General features: G+C 34.0%; 1 protein-coding gene across 8 annotated transcripts in view; it reads right to left on the bottom strand.

Moving 5' to 3' along the window:
• The window catches only part of CCDC88A (coiled-coil domain containing 88A), a 136,219-nt gene that overhangs the window by 66,717 nt on the left and 47,938 nt on the right, over positions 1 to 21,564 (bottom strand). For all 8 annotated transcript variants that reach the window (XM_059187702.1, XM_059187700.1, XM_059187699.1 and 5 more), the window contains exons 4-7: positions 18,770 to 18,839; positions 16,543 to 16,601; positions 10,520 to 10,603; positions 8,819 to 8,959 (exon numbers count right to left, since the gene is read on the bottom strand). In XM_059187702.1, coding sequence (XP_059043685.1) covers positions 8,819 to 8,959; positions 10,520 to 10,603; positions 16,543 to 16,601; positions 18,770 to 18,839 — 354 coding nt within the window. The remainder of the gene's footprint in view (positions 1 to 8,818; positions 8,960 to 10,519; positions 10,604 to 16,542; positions 16,602 to 18,769; positions 18,840 to 21,564) is intronic.

The following is a 21,564-nucleotide window of genomic DNA, read 5'->3' on the forward strand; positions in this document are numbered from 1 at the left end:
ATATTCCTCCATTCCTCCAATTTTTCTCTTATTGGAAAATTCTCTTATTCTAAACCAGTTTCTCAGCTTTTGTTTCAAACTTCTCGGGCAAACAGAAATTGTCTTGAATAGTAATTCCAACTGTCTTACTCCAGGTAGAAGAGATAGGGTAACCACCTCAGGACCATGAAATCACCATTTTTGCTTTCTTATCACCAAGTCTTACAATGCCCTCACTAAATCATTACTTTTATCCTTCTTCTTCTTCTTCTTTTAAACCACTCATCAGAATTCATTTCTTCATCCTTGGCATATATTTCAGCACCAAATCAAGGTCTGCTCAACTACTGCTTTCACAAATTCCAGTATCCCTACTGACAATCTATAGAATGTGATTTCTCAGTCCCATTTCTGTTTAAAACTCTACATCTACTCCTTATTCAATACACACAGACTTCTCCAATGAAGGAACCATTCCTCTCTTGTGCCATGCCTCCTTTATTAGCATTACTCCCATGGCACCATACCTACACCTGAACCTTTCTGCACAGATTATTTCTGGCTACTCTAGTAGTTCTGTGCCTGTCATCCTTACTTTCTTTTTTTTTTTTTTTTTAAAGATTTTATTTATTTATTTGACAGAGAGAAATTACAAGCACACTGAGAGGCAGGCAGAGAGAGAGAGAAGGAAGCAGGCTCCCTGCCGAGCAGAGAGCCCGATGTGGGACTCGATCCCAGGACCCCGAGATCATGACCTGAGCCGAAGGCAGCGGCTCAACCCACTGAGCCACCCAGGCGCCCCTCATCCTTACTTTCTAATGTAACACTACCATGCCACTCTTTGACTACAGTCCACTCTTTGGGAAAAATTAAAAGGGAATGAATATTTACAGAACTCCAGACAGGGGATTTTCCAGCAAGATCTTATCCAATACTATAATCTACAATAGAGGTATTATGTCTACTATAAAACAATAAGGAAACTGAGACTCATATAGATTAACTTAACAAAGTCACACTTTTAACAGGTATAACAGTAATTCAAATTCAAGTTTGACTCAAAACATTATGTCATTTTCCTTATTTTTTAAATTCCTTCTCTATGGTGATAAAGAACTCTAAAAGGAAAACAAACAAGAAACTACACAGTCCTACAAAAAACTTGCCATCTATTTTCAGTTAAGCTCTTTTCAATGCCCATCAAATCTCTAGTTGAAATTTTGCTGATTTCCTGCCAAATTTCTCTACAATGATTGTTTTAAACATATTTCTTTTCTCTACTTAAGCCTCCACATGTAAACTGCTATTATGACTTCTACTGAATGACCTCTCCTCCAACTTGTCAAAGAAACAAAAACACCTGAGGTTAAATCCTCCATTTTTACACATTTTTGTTTCCAATACATATTACTTATTTCTACAAGATTTTCTTTTTTTTTTTTTTTAAAGATTTTATTTATTTATTTGACAGAGAGAAATCACAAGTAGATGGAGAGGCAGGCAGAGAGAGAAAGAGAGAGGGAAGCAGGCTCCCCGCTGAGCAGAGAGCCCGATGCGGGACTCAATCCCAGGACCCTGAGATCATGACCTGAGCCGAAGGCAGCGGCCCAACCCACTGAGCCACCCAGGCGCCCCTCTACAAGATTTTCAACTTCTCTCTTCCTTATGGCTTCTTTCTCCTTGATCTTCATATATATGTAAATATCTTCTATCTAGGGGGGAAAAAAGACCACAATTCTCTCTCGTTACCCTTCTACTTCTCATTCATTACTTTTTGCAGGGTAGCTTATACATTGACACTATTCATCTTATCCACCTACCCCATATGCCCAGACCAAGTGCCTGTCTCTGTGAATACTGTTACTCGTAATCTCCATGCTCAGTCTTCATGGAGTCAAGTTTTATTTACTTACTCTCTCCATTATCTTTAATCTTGCCTTCTAACATCTCCTGACTCTAATAATAATAGTGCTTGTGGATAGTACTTAATATGTTTCATGCACACATAAATTAGAATTTAATTACATGCTCTTTTTAAGTCTTTTTAAAATTATATGCTATTTTTTATTTTTATTTAAAATGGTTTTTTCCCCCCATAAACCTGATACAATCTCATACCTCCTCTGTATCTCTGATCTCATTTAGCATAGTACTGAGCCAAAAACCAGTTCCACAAAATTACTTAATTGAATGAGTCACAAAATGGAAAACTCAAGAAAGTAGAAAGACGCGTACTACATTTGAACTTAGTAGATGGTATTATGGAGATATCAAGAGGTTCCAAATGTCAGTGTACAAAAGAAGTATGGGTTGAGAAATATTTCCTAAAAAGAAAAAAGAAGAGGGGCGCCTGGGTGGCTCAGTGGGTTAAAAGCCTCTGCCTTCGGCTCAGGTCATGATCCCAGTTCCTGGGATCGAGCCCCACATCGGGCTCTTTGCTCAGCAGTGAGCCTGCTTCCTCCCCTCTCTCTCTGCCTGCCTCTCTGCCTACTTGTAATCTCTGTCTGTCAAATAAAATAAATAAAATCTTTAAAAAAAAAAAAAAGAAAAGAAAAAAGAAGAAACCAAGTACTAAGAGTTAAGAGTATCCAGAGGAATTGTCCATTAAAGATTATGTAGACAATTTGACTTTTCTCTAATGGTAGTAATTTCTTTAACTCAAGGCCTCCAAACATTTTTTTTAAAAACCTGACAAAAAATGTTACTAAAGCATAATTTAATTTCATGAATGTTCTCTGATACTTCTGATCCTAGAGATTCCACTAGCAGTTTTAAGTAATGTCTTCCTTCTCTAAATTCCTATAGTATTTAGATATATGGTTTTTTATTTTATTTATATTTTTATATTTATATTTTTATATTTTAATTTTTATATTTATTATATTTAGATATATTATCTAATATATCTAATAATATTTATTATATTTAGATATATGATTTTTTACTGCTTTCAATATTTTATTAGAGTAAAGCAAAGCTGGAGGCATCACAATTCCAGACTTGAAGTTATAGTACAAGATCTAGTATCAAAATAGTATGGTACTGGCACAAAAACTGACATAGAATAGAAAACTCAGAAGTGAACCCACAACTATACAGTCAATCTTTAACAAAGCGGGAAAGAATATCCAATGGAAAAAAAGATAGTCTCTTCAACAAATGGTGTTAGGAAACTGGACAGCGACAGGCGAAAGAATGAAACCAAACCACTTTCTTAAACAAACACAAAAATGAACTCAAAATGGGTTAAAGACTTAAATGTGAGACTGAAGTCATAAAAATCATAGAGGAGAACACAGGCAGTAACCTCTTTGACACTGGCTGTAGCAACTTCTTTCAAGGTATGTCTCCTGAGGCAAGGGAGACAAAAGCAAACAAAAATCAACTACTGGGACTTCATCAAGATAAAAAGCTTCCGCACAGCAAAGCAAACAATCAACAAAACTAAAAGGCAACCTACTGAATGGGAGAAGATATTTGCAAATGACATATCTGATAAAGGGTTAGTACCCAAAATCTATAAAGAACTATAAAACTCAACACCCAAAAAATCAATAATCCAATTTAAAAATGTGCAGAAAACATGAACATTTTCCCAAAGACATACAGATAGCTAACTGATGCAGGAAAAGATGCTCAACATCACTCATCATCAGGGAAAACAAATGAAAACTACAAGGAGATGTCACCTCACACTTGTCAGAATGGCTAAAATCAAAAGCACAAGAAACAACAGGTATTGATTGGCAAGGATGTGGTGAAAGGTGAACTCTCTTGCATTGCTCGTGGGAATGCAAACTTGTGTGGAGGTTCCTCAAAAAAGTTAAAAACAGAACCACCCTCCAATCTAGCAATTACAGTGCAATTCCCCAAAGAATACAAAAATACTATTCAAAAGGATACATGCACCCCGATATTTATAGCAGCATTATCCACAAGAGCAAAACTGTGGAAACAGTCCACATACTGTTTCCATTTGACTGACAAATGGATAAAGAAGATGTGATGTGTATAGTGGAGTATTACTCAGTCATAAAAAGAATGAAATCTTGCCATTTGCAACAACATGGATAGAGCTAGAAAGTAAAATAAGTCACTCATATGTGGAATTTAAGGGAAAAAAAAAAAAAGGAACAAACCAAGAAACAGATTCTTAACTATAGAGAACAAACTGAAGGTTACCAGAGGGGAGGTGGGTGGGGTGATGGGTGAAAGAGGTGATGGAGATTAAGGAGTGGACTTCTTGTGATGAGCACAGGATGTCATATAAAGTATATTTAGTGTAACTACTAAATTCTACACCTGAAACGAATATTACACTTTACATCAACTAACTGGAAATTAAATAAAAACTTAACAAAAAACCCTAAATTATTTTATTAAATTAACTTCCCCACTAGATTGTAATGATCTTTGATCCTTTTTTGAAAATTTGTCAGTTTGTTGCTCCCAAGCATTCTTAGCACAAGATCTTCCAATACACAGGTATTAATATACACTGAAGAACACATGAAACATAAAAAGATATACCAAAGCTAAGAAAAAAAATTGAAGTGACTTAATTCTATCTATGGAACTCCCAATTAAGGAAAAGAATAAGAAATGTGCTCAACACATCATACATTTGGGCAAAGGTTTTTATAAACAGGGACACAGGGGTTGCAAATTTGACTTGGCAAACTGTTTAACTTCTCTAAGCTCAAGTATCTTCATTTTTAAGGTGGGGTTATTGTACAGACTTATGAAGATAGTATATTATACACATAACATAATGCTTGGCATAAAATAAGCTTATAATAAAGAGATCTTAAATTCATTAAAATGTATTTGTGGTTTTTGGTAAAATAAGAGGATTTAAGAAATACATATTACACAAAATTAATACAAAATGAAGAGTAATTAAAAAGAGTAACCGGGGCGCCTGGGTGGCTCAGTGGGTAAAGCCGCTGCCTTCGGCTCAGGTCATGATCTCAGGGTCCTGGGATAGAGTCCCGCATCGGGCTCTCTGCTCAGCGGGGAGCCTGCTTCCTCCTCTCTCTCTCTCTGCCTGCCTCTCTGCCTACTTGTGATTTCTCTCTGTCAAATAAATAAATAAAAATCTTTAAAAAAAAAAAAAGAGTAACCAAATTACACTTTCTATATTGAAATAAAAGAATTACAACAAAATATCAATCAAAACAGAAAAAAAGGACTCTGTTTTGACAAGGCAGGGCATCCCCTGTGAGTAGTCCGAAGCTTCCTACTACTGATTGAAAAGTCATGTCCTATCCTTGCATGTCAGCAAAAAAAAGAATATTAAAGTGCACAGATGCTCATCAGGACATACAACATATATGGACAAAAAGGCCTGGAGCAGCCAATTAGCCTCCTTTGTTGATGTGAACCTTCTAGAATTAAGTGGCCAAGTATGAAGAAATGCACTGCTTAATTTAATAAGCTGACAGTCTGGGTTCCTTGGAGACCCCCAAGGGAAGAAACAAGCAGAAAAAATTCTAACATGTTATTTTAAAGGCATCCCCCAAAGCTCAAATTTTCTAGGAGGTCACAAAGCCAGTTCAGTCTATGACAGTCTGAGAATAAGGACATTTTGCAAATTTCAAGTTAAAATAAGAGTCAGGCAAAAAAGTAAACTGAACACCCTAGGGAACGCTTCCAGGATGTGTTCCAGCAGCAGCAATAAGTAGAGCCACCTGTTAGTTCTCTTGCATCATTGGCTACAAGCTACAGGGTAGCCCTGCCCAAGTCTGTCAATTCAACCTAGCTTGAACTGGCATAGAGCCCACCTGTACAACCATGAACATCAATGTGTGTGCCAGAAGAGCAGTTTTATGAGAAAAGGAGACTCCTCACTGGTCCATATCCAAAGTCCGCCTCTACTGGCTGCAGATGGGAATGACTCAAGCACACACAATATGGCCTGCATCTTTGACACATCGCCACAGTGGACCTGACAGGCATGTTCCTGAGCCCCATCAACAGGATAGAAGCACAGATTATGCCTCCAGCACTAGCTCTGCAGGTCAGGCTGTTTACTGCAAATCCTACTCTATTCTTTCAGCATGGTGCTTGTGGATAAGCATGGCATGAACAAGGGGCACTATATCTCTCTGATGACACCTATGGCCCTCTTCAAACTGCGTGACACCTTCCCCTTAGGAGAAATAGGTCTGTAAGCTGGAAAGGCCCAAACATATGTGTAATACCTGATGTGATGATTCCTCTCTTGGAAGTTCCATTTTTTTCTACATAATGCTACACACATGGAAGGGCCTTAAAATATCCTAATGTACAGATTTTAATTTGTAATTTTGAAAGTCTTTCACTGTAAGTTTTCTTTGCACTTAAAAATGAGCATGCTGCTACCCTATGACCCAGCAATTGCACTACTGGGTATCTACCCTAAAGATATGCACCCGAATGTTTACAACAGCAATGTTTATTATAGCCAACCTATGGAAAGAACCTCGATGTCCATCAACAGATGAATGGATAAAGAAGAGGTGGTATATATATACAATGGAATACTATGCAGCCATCAAAAGTAATGAAATCTTGCCATTTGCAATGACGTGGATGGAACTAGAGGGTATTATGCACGAAATAAGTCAATCAGAGAAAGACAATTATCATATGATCTCCCTAATATGAGGAAGTTGAGAAGCACTGTGGGGGGCTTGGGGGGCACAAAAGGAATAAATGAAATAAGATGGGATCAGGAGGGAGACAAACCATAAGAGACTCTAAATCTCACAAAACAAACTGAGGGTTGCTGAGGGTAGGGGAGGAGGGAGAGGGTGGTTGGGTTATGGACACTGGGGACAGTATGTGCTGTAGTGAGTGCTGTGAAGTGTAAACCTGGTGATTCACAGACCTGTACCCCTGGGGCTAATAATACAATATATGTTAATTTTTTAAAAAAAGAACATACTGCTTTTATACTCTGAAGTGTTCCAAAACATGTTATGAATATGATACTTACTACTTTCTTTCCTCCAGCATGGCTGGTAAATTTTGTAGAGAAATTAGAAACTACAACCATAAACATGCTTTTGATGTATTTATTCAGTGTGATATAACTTTCTTCTATTTTATTTTTTCATATAACTTTCTTCTATTTTATTTTTTATATAAAATAAAATATTTTGGAGGGAAAAATATCATAAAATATTTTGAAGGAAAGAACAAAAGAGCTAAAGGGAAAATCTAAGGAAGAACTTGTTTCAATCCAATTGATTAATACAAAATTATTGTATTTACATTTGTCTCATATTTTTCACAATTATTTTTAAGAATCTTTTCTAATTAGTCCACTGGTGACCCAAAGGAAAGAGTTTTCCTCTAGAAAACTGTTTAAAAAACCAGCTAGCAACTTGTTTCCAAATAACCTGAGACAAAGGAACGCCACCACTTTTTTCTTGTTAAAAAAACAAATTCAACTAAAATGCTTAATTAGGCAGGATAATACATTTTAAAAAGTTCTTCAAACAATCAGTATAGTGTTTCATATTCCTTAGTTTTGACACAGATCACATAATGACAAATTTTTTGTTCTAATTTCTCCAAAATCATATTCTTCTTCACCCCATATTATAGAAATAATCTATAGACTATAGAAATAATCTAAGTATCTCAAGAGAAGTTTGATATATATTAGAGACATTTAGTTCATTCTTCCTTTCGTCTTACTTGCCTTAGGTTTTTTAAAAATTAGTTGTTGTTCTAAATATTTCTTTATTTCCTATCTTTTCTTCTCTTTTAATGCCTAAAGAAAAACTGGAAAATCTCCATCTATAGCGACATGAAAGTTTTGTTCAGAGAAAAAAAAAACCTTTAGGAATTTCTTCTATGTAAGTCTTTCATTAGCCCAAAGAGTAAACAAATTCTCTGGAAATAAGCTCAAAACTGTCTCTTCCAGGAGTGCTCAGTGGTGCAATTGGTTATGTATCCAACTCTTAGCTTTGGCTTAGGTCATGATCTCAGGGTCCTAGGATTGAGGCTTATGTTGGGCTCTCTGCTCAGTGTGGAGTCTGCCGGAGATGCTCTCTCCCATTCCCTCTGCCCCTCCCTCTCATGCTCTCTCTCTCTCTCTCAAATAAATAAATCTTTAAACACACACACACACACACCTTTCTCTCCCATGTAAATGGAGCAACTGATCAAAGCTACACATTCTTCTAAATGGCAGAGCCCTTTGGTCTGCTATTAACAAAATATTATTCACCATCACATGCACTGAAGTCTAGACTTCTATAAAATTACTAGCAGTTTTCAGAGTGCAGGCAAAAACCCTGGTGCAATTTTACTCTTTTGAAAAAGCAAAGTACTTTCTTACGGGAGCCTATAATAATTCTTTTTTAAAATCACACCTCATTTATTGACTACAAAAAATTGAGACTTTTTGTGAGACATTTTATTCCGAACACCTGTTTTCTCCTTTTATTAAAGTTATTTTTCCAACCTCAAAATGTGGCAGCAAAACTAAGAAATTAACCTTAAGCAAATTCTCATGCTTCAAAGGAATGATTTTTCCATTTACATCAACAATATTTTCAGTTTTGCACTTTTGTACTGTTGCCAGGGCTGTGGAGATGACTTAAAAGCACACAGGAACAAAATCGGAATAGATTTAAAAGAAAGGAGAAAGGAAAATCTAACTGCAATCTCTTTACTAGCAATTTGGGGCTCTTATCTACCCTTTTTGGTTCCTGTGCTGCACAAAAAAACAGACATAAAGTACTTTATTACCTGTCCCTAAGAAACAAAGTATCAATTTTGAAAACCCTCTGAAATCACTTTTGGAAAGCAAACTTTCACAATATACTAAAGGAAATTTACAAACCTCTGAATGTTCATCTCTCTCATCTATAAGTCTTTTTAGATGTAATGCCATATTTTTCAAGAGTGGTTCTATTTCCTCTTGAGACATATCAGTCACTTCCATCCATTGCAGATCAAACACATTTTCCTGATTATGGGTTACCTTTAGCAAAGCAAAAGGTAAAATAAACAATGTTTTAGAATAGCTAATACTTAAAAACTGATTTCATTTTAGTACAATATTAGCTCAAAATTATATATCCTTTTATCATAAGAATATGAGAAGCAAATCTGATCCTAAAGAACACTTGAAATCAATGAATGATGAAAAGGCTAATAATAAGAATTATTTTTACTAAGTATAAACTATAAATAAATTTCTATTTGTCTTCCTGTCAACTAAAAAGTAAAACATTTCATTCAGGCATTAAATGGTGATATGTTTGACAACTATTTTAGCAAAATCAGTTGAACTTTTGAACTTTTCTTTAGGTAAGACTAAATTTATTGTGCTTGATTCAAAAGCAAAAGTTTTTTAATCCTGTAGGATATGTGTTACTGCACTTGTATACTTGAAAAGCTACATTTTTATAGAGTCTGAAGACGACACTACCACAGAACCTTAGGAGAAAAGGACTACTAACATAAAGATTTTTAAAAGAATGGAAAAGTTACATAAATGAAATACTTATTTCTTGCTTTTCTTTTCTCACTGTGATTCTGATATTCTGCTTTAAATTTTACAAGAAACTGCAAAAATAATGCTTTCAAGAATGATGAATGGCAAATTTAGTAACTTGTAATATTTAGCATTTATTCAAAATAAAATACAAACCACAGAGCGAGCATAAACAAACAAACAAACAAACATATATAAGGGGAAACTACCAAAACCCCCCGTGTATCTTGTGGAGTACTAATCTGCTAATTGTTGACAACAGTATTACAGACAAGATAGTTGGACTCTATGAATGCTAACACAAAGGAAAGATGATATACACAACACAGGTTATTCAAATAGAGACTATTTTAAACACTAACAATTTTTGCTATTTAAAAATTCTCTCCCTTTCCTCAGTTCTCTTTCTAATCAACATGTAAATTATAACATGATCTAGTCCTAAAAAGTCTTGTTATGTGTGTAAGATTAAAAGCGCAAGACTAGATAGATGCAGAAATAGCAGCTTTTAAAACCCATCTGTTATTTTAATTGCTTAATATTGCACAATATGTCCTAGACTTAAGTTTTTATAAGATGTTACAAATCACTAATGTGTTACAATTCAAGCAATATCTTCAATAAAAATTATACTGTGTCCATTCAAAAGGAAATCACTGGAATGAATTAGTACTAAGGTTATCTTCTGACCTTTCACTTTAGTTTTGAATTACAGGCAGTGATCCAGTTTCTGCTGCTTCCGTTTACAATACTGTTCATCTGTGCTAACAAAGACATACACTTCATTCCTTAAACACCTTCCACCTAACATATCTATGGATAAAAGCAACAGTACATGGTAGTTTGCACTGTGCCATGAGGATTCATTTAAGAAGTTATCTCTAAAGAGAAGACAATAACTTGTCTAACAGCAGGGTTCATCTGTATCTGACCTTGATTTGTTCTTGCTTGTCCTAAGACTTCAAGTATTTGGGGAGATATAAACACACCACAAGCTTCATAAAAATTAGTATTAGTATATAAAAACTATGTATAGGTTATTACCTCTTGAATATGTGCCGCAACTGCTGCTTTTGTATCAAAATCTAAACTTTGAATCCTTTCAATAAATTCTTCTTTTTTCTGACACTAAAAGAAATTAATAAAATGGTCACTCATGTTTTATGGTCTACAGTCCTTAGTATGTTGTAAATAACCCAAAACTCATCAGGCCAAAAAACTTGGCTCTGTTTTGAACAGTACAATGAAGGTTTTGTTTGTTTTGCATTTAAATGGTCTAATATACTTACCTAGAGAAAAGATAACAATTTAGAAATATTTATTCAAAAAGCACAGCACTGAAAACTCATACTATTTTTATGTTGTAAAGTTCTAAAGCGGGAAACCATTACACAACCCATCTGAGGTCAGTACAATATTATTATGCTAACTTTACAAACAGAAAAGTAAAGAATCAAGAACTTGTTTCAGGGAGGATAAGTTACTTGCCAAAAAACACAGTGAGTCAGTGGTAGAATTCGGAATACAGCCAAAAAGCTCAGTCAGTCTTTGGCTATCATCAAACAAAACAGCCTTTCTTCTTAGGAAAAAAAAAATTGTAAGCAATTTTTACTTCAAGCTTACAATCCATTCTCACATCTTCATTCTATCAATCTTAATAAAAGAAACCTACTTTTGAAGCCCAGTTCAACATTTATAAGGTATTATAAATATTTGATCCGTTTCTATCATAACATAAAGTTACCAGGGGCAAAATTCAAGAGTATATACAAGTACACATATACTGAGTGGAATAAAGGCAGCAATTCTTTATTGTATAACTTTATAAAATCTTTATATAAATTCAGAATATTATGATATAAACCTAATCTTCTTCTTTCCAGTCAGTACTAAATAACAGTTTAACATGTATCTTAATATCTCTACCTCCCATCTACATCTCTTAAACTGCAATTCAACTGCTGGTATAACTGTACTCTTGGAGCTACCAAATGAAAAGTGCATACAAAATAGACAGCACTGCCTTGTCTAGCTTAGTTGCATCTCCTGGGCCAATTATCCAACTACTAGTGAAGAGAATATACTCACAAAAAGAAAAATTGGTTCTTTGATCATTAAAAACTTAGCAAGGTTCTGCTTTATACTCTACACATTTATTATCTCAAATTGTAACATTCTATTTCCATTGTCTACAATTTAACTTAACACATTCCCATCTGTGCAAATAGTTTTATGCCCTGTTAAAATTATTAGAATGATATAATAATATTTAAAATTAAATTACTAAGAATGTACAATTTCTAACTGTGAGTAGGAAATCGAGTTTTAGGTGATGGGATGAAAATCAGTCAATTTAAAAACAAGAATTTTTTTATCTGTAAATAATATTTGACAGGTCTAGTGAGAATAATTAAGAATCACTTTCTGATAGTACTTTTGTAGCATAATTAACTTTTTAGGTATGGTGTGCCCAATTTTTAAATTTATTGCTTCCAAAGATGCTGGCCTATAGTTTTCCAGACAAAGAACAGATAAAATAGCAGGGTTATGATGACTATGATTCAGTGGAAAGGTCTCCCAATTCAACTGCCATATCTTTGTCTGCCTTCAGTTTAAACTTAATACATATACTTCCCTTCTCTAAGCCCTATAGCCAAATCATTAGCTATATATGGCTACTAAATACAAAATGTAGCTGGTGCAACTAAGCAAATGAAATTTTCATTTTATTTAATAGTAATTAATTTTAATTTAGCCTCATGTGGCTTACAATGGTTACTATATTGACAGCCCCATTCTAGAGCATAAAGAAGTCTGGTGTTTAAAAACAGACATATAAATAGCTTTACTTCCATATATGAAGGCTCTCGTGAAGAAGACTAGATAATCATCGGCAAATTTTTTCCACCTAAAATGAAGTTCTCTTTTATCTTTATATAAAGTTCTTAATATGTTATGGGCACTAAAGTTCTTTCTAACTCTATTATAGCAACCGATATCTAAGTCAGCAGATTCCAGATATTCCAAGAAAAGTGCAGAAAAGTTATGGGGGTGGGGGTGGAGCACGTACGTGGCTTAATTGGTTAAGCCTCTGACTCTTGATTTAGGCTCAGGTCAGGATCTCAGGGTTGAGCCCTAGGATTAAGGCCTGTGCTGGGCTCCCTGCTCAGCAGAGACTGCTTAAGATTCTTGCCCTTCTCCTTCTGCCCTTCCCCTGTTCTCTCGCTCTCTTTCAAATAAATTAATCACAAAAAATAAGGAGAGAAAGAAAAAAAGAAAGAGAGAGAAATTATTTGGGTAGGAATTTGAGGACTGGAGGAAGAATTGCATTAACCCTGAAGTTATACATCTATCACCAGAATTTAAGCTCTTAAACTCCTCAAATTCCTCACATTTTCACTTGGTATTCTCAGTGCTTTCTCTTATTAAAAAAGACAGGATTATGAAGATAAACTATACTAAAATAAAGGAAAGAATACACAAAACAAACCACTGAAAAATAAAATGAGGAATACATTATAGTTTTTTCAATAAAAATAAAACACCAATGACTGAATAGACCATAATCTATCAAAAGTAAAACAAAAATATGCCATATAAAAAAATAAAAATGGAAAAACTAAAATTCCCTCTTTAAAGAATGGCTTTCCCCTCATCCCCAAAATAGAAAGTAATAAATGTTGGTGAGGTTGTGGAGAAATTGGAACCCTGTGTACTGTTGATGGAAATGTAAAATGGTATAGAAACTATGGAAAACAGTATGGTAGGTCTTAAGAAAGTTGAAAATAGAACTACCAAATATGATCCAGCAGTTCTTCTGTATAGACAGCAAAAGAACTGAAAGCAGAGACTCAAAGAGCCATCTCTATACCTAAGTTTCCAACAGTATTATTCACAATAGGCAAAAAATGGAAGCAACCCAAGTGTCCATCAATGAATAAAATGTAGTATATATGTACAGTGGAATATTATTTAGTTTTATAAATTAGGATACTCTGACACATGCTAAAACGTGGATGAACCTTAAAGACATTATGCTAAGTGAAATAAGTCAATTATAAAAGGACAAATACTGAATGATTCCACTTAGGTCCTGGAGTAGTCAAATTCATAGACAGAAGTAAAGAATGGTGGTTGCCAGGGGCTAAGGGTAAAAGAGATATAGGAAGTTACTGTTCAATAGGTATAAAGTTTCAGTTTTGGAAGATGAGAAAAGTTCTGAAATGGGTAGTGGTGATGGTTGCAAAACAATGTGAATGTATTTAATGCTAATGAACTGTACTCTTAAAAATTTAGTAAAATAGTGACTTTTACGTTATGTATAAATTTTTCCCTGACTAAAAAAAATTAAAAACACTATCAGCAAAAAATTCCCTCTATACGAAGCTACATTTGCTATTATCATATATTCTCAGAAAAAAAAATTGAAAAAATTGCCTCAGCTAGAAGCTATGTATTGCTTCATTTCCCCAAAATGTAATGAGATAATTAATGTTCTAAATTGCTAATTTTTAGGATGCTTTACAGATAACTGGTAGGAAAACAACAGGCTGTAGCCCTCAAGCTGACCAAGTTCAAAAATAGCTTTCTATATCAAATACTAGTGTTAGAATTGCTTGTGAGGGCAAACATAAAGGTCAAATTTTAATTTCAATCACACCTGACACAGTTACTTTCAACATTATGCAACCTTGCAAAAGCCCAAAATAAATAATATTTTTGGATACTAAATAGCCAGTACTAATATAAAACTAAGATCTGCTGAATTTCACATGGGCTTCAGAGAAAAATATTGGTAAACAACATATACTGCAAATATTTTTCCTTCTGTGTAGGATGATTTTGCTTGAGAATCTCTCAACTATCTCATGGCGGGATGCACAGCTGTATGCCCATAAAAATTTTAGCTGATGCTCAGAACTGATTCAGAAGATGTGTTATTCACTAAAAAAAGATTCTGGTGGAACTGGACTGGTTTAATTCCTCAATAATGGAAATATCTAAGCCCTGGCATTGAATAGTTTTCTTTGTATTCAAAGTTATTCCTGTGGATTTATGTATAACCAAGGATAAAAAAGCCTTAATTATAAATTTATTCTGTGAGTTAAGATCTTTGGATAGTGACTAATTTACTGTTTTGAATGCTACTTCCCCTTAAGAATTTCAAACTTTCTTCTTCAAAAGAAACAATTTTTTTCCCCAATTTCCTTATGCTTCCTTCCATTTCTATTTCTTTTCATGAATATAGTATCTTTTAAAGTTTGCAGCCCACTAAATTCCTGGACTTTAGTATCATATCAGCAACTTTAACTTACTATTTCTACCTACAAATCACAAGTATAACAGAAAAAACTAATCTTGATGTGGAAAAACATTATTTATGCCACTTACATATTATATTAAACATTAGACATTTTAACCTGTTGAATTACACAAGGACAGATTTTCTGTAATAGACATGACATTCCAGAAATTATTCAAACAATACTTGTTAGCTGATTGGTTTTGTCCTGAAGTACCTTTTAGTTCTTCAGTATCAACAAAGGTTTCTAATTGTTCATACAGAGAGTTAAAGGCTAACCAGAGATTCTGTTACACATTTGATGTCGTTAGCATCAGTGGCTCCCAAATACCGACAGGATGAAATCTAAATTCTATTTTAAATATGGGATACTACAGTTATAGCAAATAGGGTAGGGGTTAGCAGCTTAGATTTTATAGGTTTTTTTGTTGTTGCTTTTACAGGTGGTAATAATGATTACTTCTTTAATATTTTAGGCTTTCCCTTAACTGTTCATAGAAAGTTCTTAGTTCTGCTCCATTCCCACTGTCAATTTAAGTAACCAGAAATAACAACCAAATAGTAACCAGAAGTTACAACCAAATTTATGCCGTCACTATGTTACTTACATTTACATAACATCCACTAATAGAGGTATTTTTAAAAGCAAATACATTATTCAAGGCTGTAAATAATTAAGGACTGTGTTTCTAATTTAGGATCAGATGACCAAATTAGAACAGCAATGACCACAAACACCATATTTACTGAATTTTCAATCAATTATGAAGTAAACACTTGTATACTACAGAGCATGAAACTTTAATAACATGCATTGTGTAAATCCATAGCTACCGAGCAGTTAGCTCTAAAAGCCACACTCTCTTGGAATTATAATTTCTGGCATATATATGTAAAAAATTACTCATGGCCACAATATTTATTTATCCACAAATAAATTCATTCCACAAATAACTGAAGTAGTTTAACACTGTAATCACTTATCCAAAACATGGCTGATTAAAGGAAAAATCAACATAGAAAAATAGGTTTTGAAGTCAGACCAGAGTTTAAACTTAACTCTTTGGCCTGTTGGCAATATAAATCTAGAGCAACCATGCTGGTTTGACAGAGACAGTCCCAGTTTACACATGCAGTTCCTCTGTAATTGTTAACAGTACCCATTCCGACTCTCACAAGTGTCTTAATTTGGGTAACTTAAATGTCATCCCATCTAAACACCAATCTTTTTATGTGAAAAAAGAGAAAAGAAAACCTACATAAGAATCATAACTGACACAAAGTGGGAATTCAATAAATCAATGCTGCTATTATTATTATAATCACTCATCAAAAGGGCAATATAATAATAATCCATACTCCTAAATAACATTTTTCATAATTTTTGCTTCTCTTTGTTGTTAATCCTCCCTTCTGTAACATACAAACATGCACACATTAGTCATAAGATGTTTTGGGAGAAGTTTTTAAGAGTACCTCTAAGGAAAATTGAAAAACTTGAGGCTGGTAAAAGCCTCAAAATAAATATATATATATATGTATATATATATAATTTTTAAATAATACAACTATCTGATAATATAAGTGCAGTCTGAAATAAAATAACAGAGTGTTTTCCTTCAAAATCTCCTTAGAAGTCAGTTACTTAAAAGTTCCTAACAGACTTTGAAAACCAAACCCCTATTTAAGTCTTCCAGAAACTAGAGCCTGAAAAAAAAATAAAGAAGTTATTAAAATGAAAATAGGAAGAAATATTTTAACTTACCTGAACTGCACAACCCAGTAAAAGTAAAAGCAACTTTTTAACTTCTTCAGTGCCTTGTTCTGCAATAAAAACGATTGCTAAGTACTACATTTTACTTTAGTTCAACTCTCTTTCTTACATTGGTAGAATCCCTTCTAAAGGTAATATTCACAACAACTTGACCCAACGATTATGTATGCAAGTAGAGCAAAGAAGTCAAAAGAGCATCTCTGTATGCACAATGTGGTAATAGCAGAAGAAATGGGCAAGGATGTCCGTTTTGAAGGGCTGCAGCACAGATAAAATGGCCTTCAAGACTCTATGCAATAAAGTAGGCTAACTACATAAATACTCTAGTTTTCCATGAATGATTATATCACAGCAGTAAACCAAATGAACTGCTGATATGGGGACATGCCACAAATTCAACCAAATGGTTCCTAATAGGCCTAGCTTCTCTTAGGCCTATTAGCGTTTTCTTTCCAAAACACCTATCTTATATGATTCATCTATCTGTAAAATTTAAATGGCTTTCCACTGTGTAGGCTTATGAGGATCAAAACTTTAAATGTTACAGCAAAGCTGATAAAATGAATGTATATAATAAGCTGGATAAAGTTAATGATCTGTAACAGAACTGGATAGTATATTGGCTGTTGAATAATACTCAATTCAGATTTTCTCAAAATATTCAGCTGAGAAAAAAAAAAGTCATTTCTTTGGGCTAAATTTCACCATCAGGGCAACTGTCTATAACAAATTCCGAATCTTCTTTTCAAACATTCCCTCCTACTCTCCAGGAAACAACTTACTTTCTTAGCCACGCTAATCACCGTTCCACAAATATATATATCCACACTCCTCTGCCTTCACTTCTGTCACTCTCTTTGCTTGTCTTTATTCCCTCTAGTTAACTACTTACTAATAACAATCCTAGGCACAGCTCTAACAATTTCAGTGTAGCCTTTCCTGGCAACCACCCGTCAATGGTGCCCAGCCTCCATGAATCTGCCAACTTTAAGAATAATTACTGCCCCCCCCCACCGCCGGGGCTCCTGGGTGGCTCAGTGGGTTAAACCTCTGCCTTTGAATCAGGTCATGATCTCAGGGTCCTGGAATCGAGCCCCACATTGGGCTCTCTGATCAGCAGGGAGTCTGCTTCCCCCCTCTCTCTGCCTGCCGCTCTGCCTACTTGTGATCTCTATCTGTCAAATAAATAAAATATTTAAAAAAAAAGAATAATTACACCATATTTTATATGCCTAATACTTTTACATAGTTCTATTTTGTACTAATTATTACAGGATTTCCTAATCATCTGTGTATCTCTCCCAAAACACAAGATCCTCCGGGGTACAGACCATTTTCTTTATATCCCCAATTTGGTAGGTAATCATTAAATGCATGTAAAACTGAAAATAATTCCATTCTACATATTTGATTTCATTTTTTAATTTATATAATCAAATATTCCAGAATATCTCTAAAAACTATCTAAACTCCTAATTCACTTCAACTAAGTGGTAATTTCCTCAGGAAAAAGAGCTGCTTGATTTTAGTTTTTATTTTGACTTTATTTTTGTTTGTTTTGAATGAGAATGGGGGGTGAGATCTGGAGAAGATATACTTAGGATTTGCATTATGGGTAGCCTAAAAGAATAAGTCCGTTGTTGAACTGGTTAGTGGCTACTAATTTCCCTAATTGTTTAAAAATCAAAACTCTGAACAGGTCACATTTAAAATCAGGCAAAAGGCATAAACTTCTGAAGAAAATAATTTAAATGATATAAGAAAACTGCTTCTCGTCTTTCCATTTAGAAGTAGTTTCATATAACCTAAACATCAATCAATAAAATCTTAGATTCAAATAGTTCTAGCAATGAAAGCAGATATATGAATACAAACCTAGAAATTACTTCAAAATCACTTATTTCCTTTAATCTTATACCCACATTATCTTCTATACTTGTTTATAATGAGACACTAAAAATCATTACAGAAAGGTATCGATTTGGTAGAGTTGAAAAAACACTGCACTTAACCTAAAATGCACATCTGTAGTATGTAGATCTCATCTACATATTATAAATATTCCGTTTATTTTCTCTCTACAAAATGGAGTATCACCTCTGACTTTCACTAGAGTCATGAAAAACCTATTGTATTCATATAAATAGGCAAGATCTTGATACACAGTACAGTATTACACGAAGGACTATTATTACATTATGCCAATTTTAATACTTACCAGAAAAAGGATTTTTGCCAATGATTAAAACATTTGGCAATGACATCATGATCAACTGCTGCAAAGTCTCCTGTAAAAAGATATCCCAAATGTTGTTATATGGGTAATGCTGACTAGATAATTATCAACAAGCTATAACTTACCATTTGTGCACTTCTCTGTAGATATGCTACAATGCAATTAAAAAGCTTTTGCATAAACAATGAATCTTGGAACACTGAAAAAATAAAATAAAAAAAAAAAAAAGATGAAAAAAGTTATCCAAGGTCTTAAAAAGACTTATGGTTTCACTCATGTGGAATATAAGGAATAGCTCAGAGGACCACAGGGGAAGGAAGGAAAAACTGAATGGGAAGAAATCAAGGAGATCAAGGAGTAAGACAAATCATGAGAGACTCTGGACTCCAGGAAACAAACAGATCGTTGAAGAGGGGAGGGGCGTGGGGAAATGGGGCAACCACATGATGGGTATTATGGATGGCACCCAATGTGATAAGCACTGGGTGTTGTACATAACTAATCAATCATTGAACACTACGTCAAAAAACCAATGATGTATTATATGTTGGCTAATTGAACAATAAAAATTAAAAAAAAATAAAAATAAATAAACCAAAGAAAACAAATGCCAAAAAAAAACAAAAAACAAAAAAAGAAAAGACACCAGGGTAACAAAAATTATAAGGTCAGCTATACTTAATAACATATCTATTACTTACAAAATAGGGGCAACTGGGTAGCTCAGTTGGTTAAGCATCTGCCCTCAGCTCAGGTCATGATCCCAGGGTCCTGGGATCAAGCCCAACATTGGGGATTCTGCTTCTCCCTCCCCTGCTCAGTGAGGAATCTGTTTCTCCCTTTCCCTCTGCCCTGCTTGCGCTCATGCTCATGCTCTCTCTCTCTCAAATAAAATCTTTAAAAAAGCATTTTCCCATAAGCAGTATGTGACATGTACCAGAGGCTCATTAGAATTAATCTTTTATCTTTAACTCTTTATAGATATGTATGAGAAAGTTCCAAAACATTTTCTTCAGTGTTATATTTACTAGCCCTTTAAAAAACTATTACCAAAAACATGCATACATTAAAAAAAAATGTATATACTCTGTATGTGTATCTGATTAAATAAGTAATTAAGAGTAAGTGTAAAAAACTGCTAAAATCATTTGCTCCAAAGACTGAGTGAGACCAAGTCTGGTTTTTTAATAAATGAATTTTCCAGTTCAAAGCAAGTTACCTCAAGATGGAATATGCTATTAGCAAGTAGGTAACAGCTAAATGGACTTAAGGGAATAAATTTCTAATTATAATTTTTAGTTTCCTTGCCTTGAAGCAAAATTATCAGGACTATCATTGTACATTAAAACCATAAATAAGAGATGTATAAAAAAAGCAATCACTATTTTGTCTCTATCCCATTTAGCGAATAGTCAGAACAAAGAACATTCAAATTCAGTATCATAAAAGGAGGCATTAAATTTTAAGAGATCCTGAATTATTAGAAAAAAGCTTTATTTCAACTTCAGGATAAAGGATTAATTCTCATTTATACTTATTTTTAAATAACATGAGCGAAAACTGATAAATCATACTAGAAAACACCAACTCTTCAAGGCAATTTATTATACTGATTTACCATGTAACATTCTATGTTGATACACTGTTATAATGAAACTGTCCAGGTGAACAGTAATCTTCAATATGGTCACTACCTTGTTCCTCTACTCTTTCCCTCAGTTGGCTCCCCATTCTCTGCCTACTCTGTTACTCCATGCCTCAATGCTAACTCAGTCTCTTTGCAAAAGACAAATGCAATCTCATAGATTTTTTTAACCATATGGTATCATCAATGACCTCATGTGTTTCACTTACACACTGTGAAATTCTATTATATTTGGATGACACAACTGCTACAGGAAACTGTTAAATTTAAAATTATCTCCATGTATCTAAAAATGTACCTTAGTATAGCAGAATCTGATACCTAGCATAGCATACTCTGCAGGAGGCCAGTCCAAATGCCTAGGCTTAAATGAAGGTTCCATGACTTACTATGTATGTGAATTTTGTTGGAAAGGGTAAAAAATAAAACAAAAGTATAGTTTTTTAAAAATAAGTTTATGAAATATTAGTTAATAGGAGAAAATCTACTTTCTACTCTACTTTTACTTTATTTCTAAGTATTAAGTTTTTATGTCTGAAAGTACTAATATTAGGCAAGGCAGCTAAAAACCACACAAATTTTAAAAAATTATTTTACAACCTCTATTTAATTCTGTGGGTTCTTCAGAGGATTCTGGTTACATTTTTGTAAAATTTCCTATTTCCCTATTCTAATCTAACAAGTAACATTGAAAATATAGACGACATAAAAAATACCAGAGGCTAAAAAAAACCTGATGGCTATTGCTAAAGCTCTATTATATATCCTCGGATTTCCCAGACTTCACCTTGTTCTAAAGATGCTTATACTGAAGGTGCTAAAGAAATGGAAAAATAATACATTTTGAGCCCAAGATAAATATAACCTTAAGTAGGAGGAACTAATAAATTGAAGGGTTAAAGATGATAATATATATGCATATGAACTAGTAAAGATACTTTGTTAGAAAAGTGATAAGAAACATATAAAAAATGTATGGAGAAAGAATTTTAGCAATACAACTGAAAGAGCCGAGAAAGTTATAAGAAAATCAGGGCTGGAATTCTGAGTGGCTCAGTTAGTTAAGCGTCTGCCTTCGGCTCAGGTCAAGATCCCAGGGTCCTGGGATCATAGCCCTCACCAGGCTCCTGGC

Source organism: Mustela lutreola, chromosome 9 (genome assembly GCF_030435805.1).
Source record: "Mustela lutreola isolate mMusLut2 chromosome 9, mMusLut2.pri, whole genome shotgun sequence".
NCBI lineage: Eukaryota > Metazoa > Chordata > Mammalia > Carnivora > Mustelidae > Mustela > Mustela lutreola.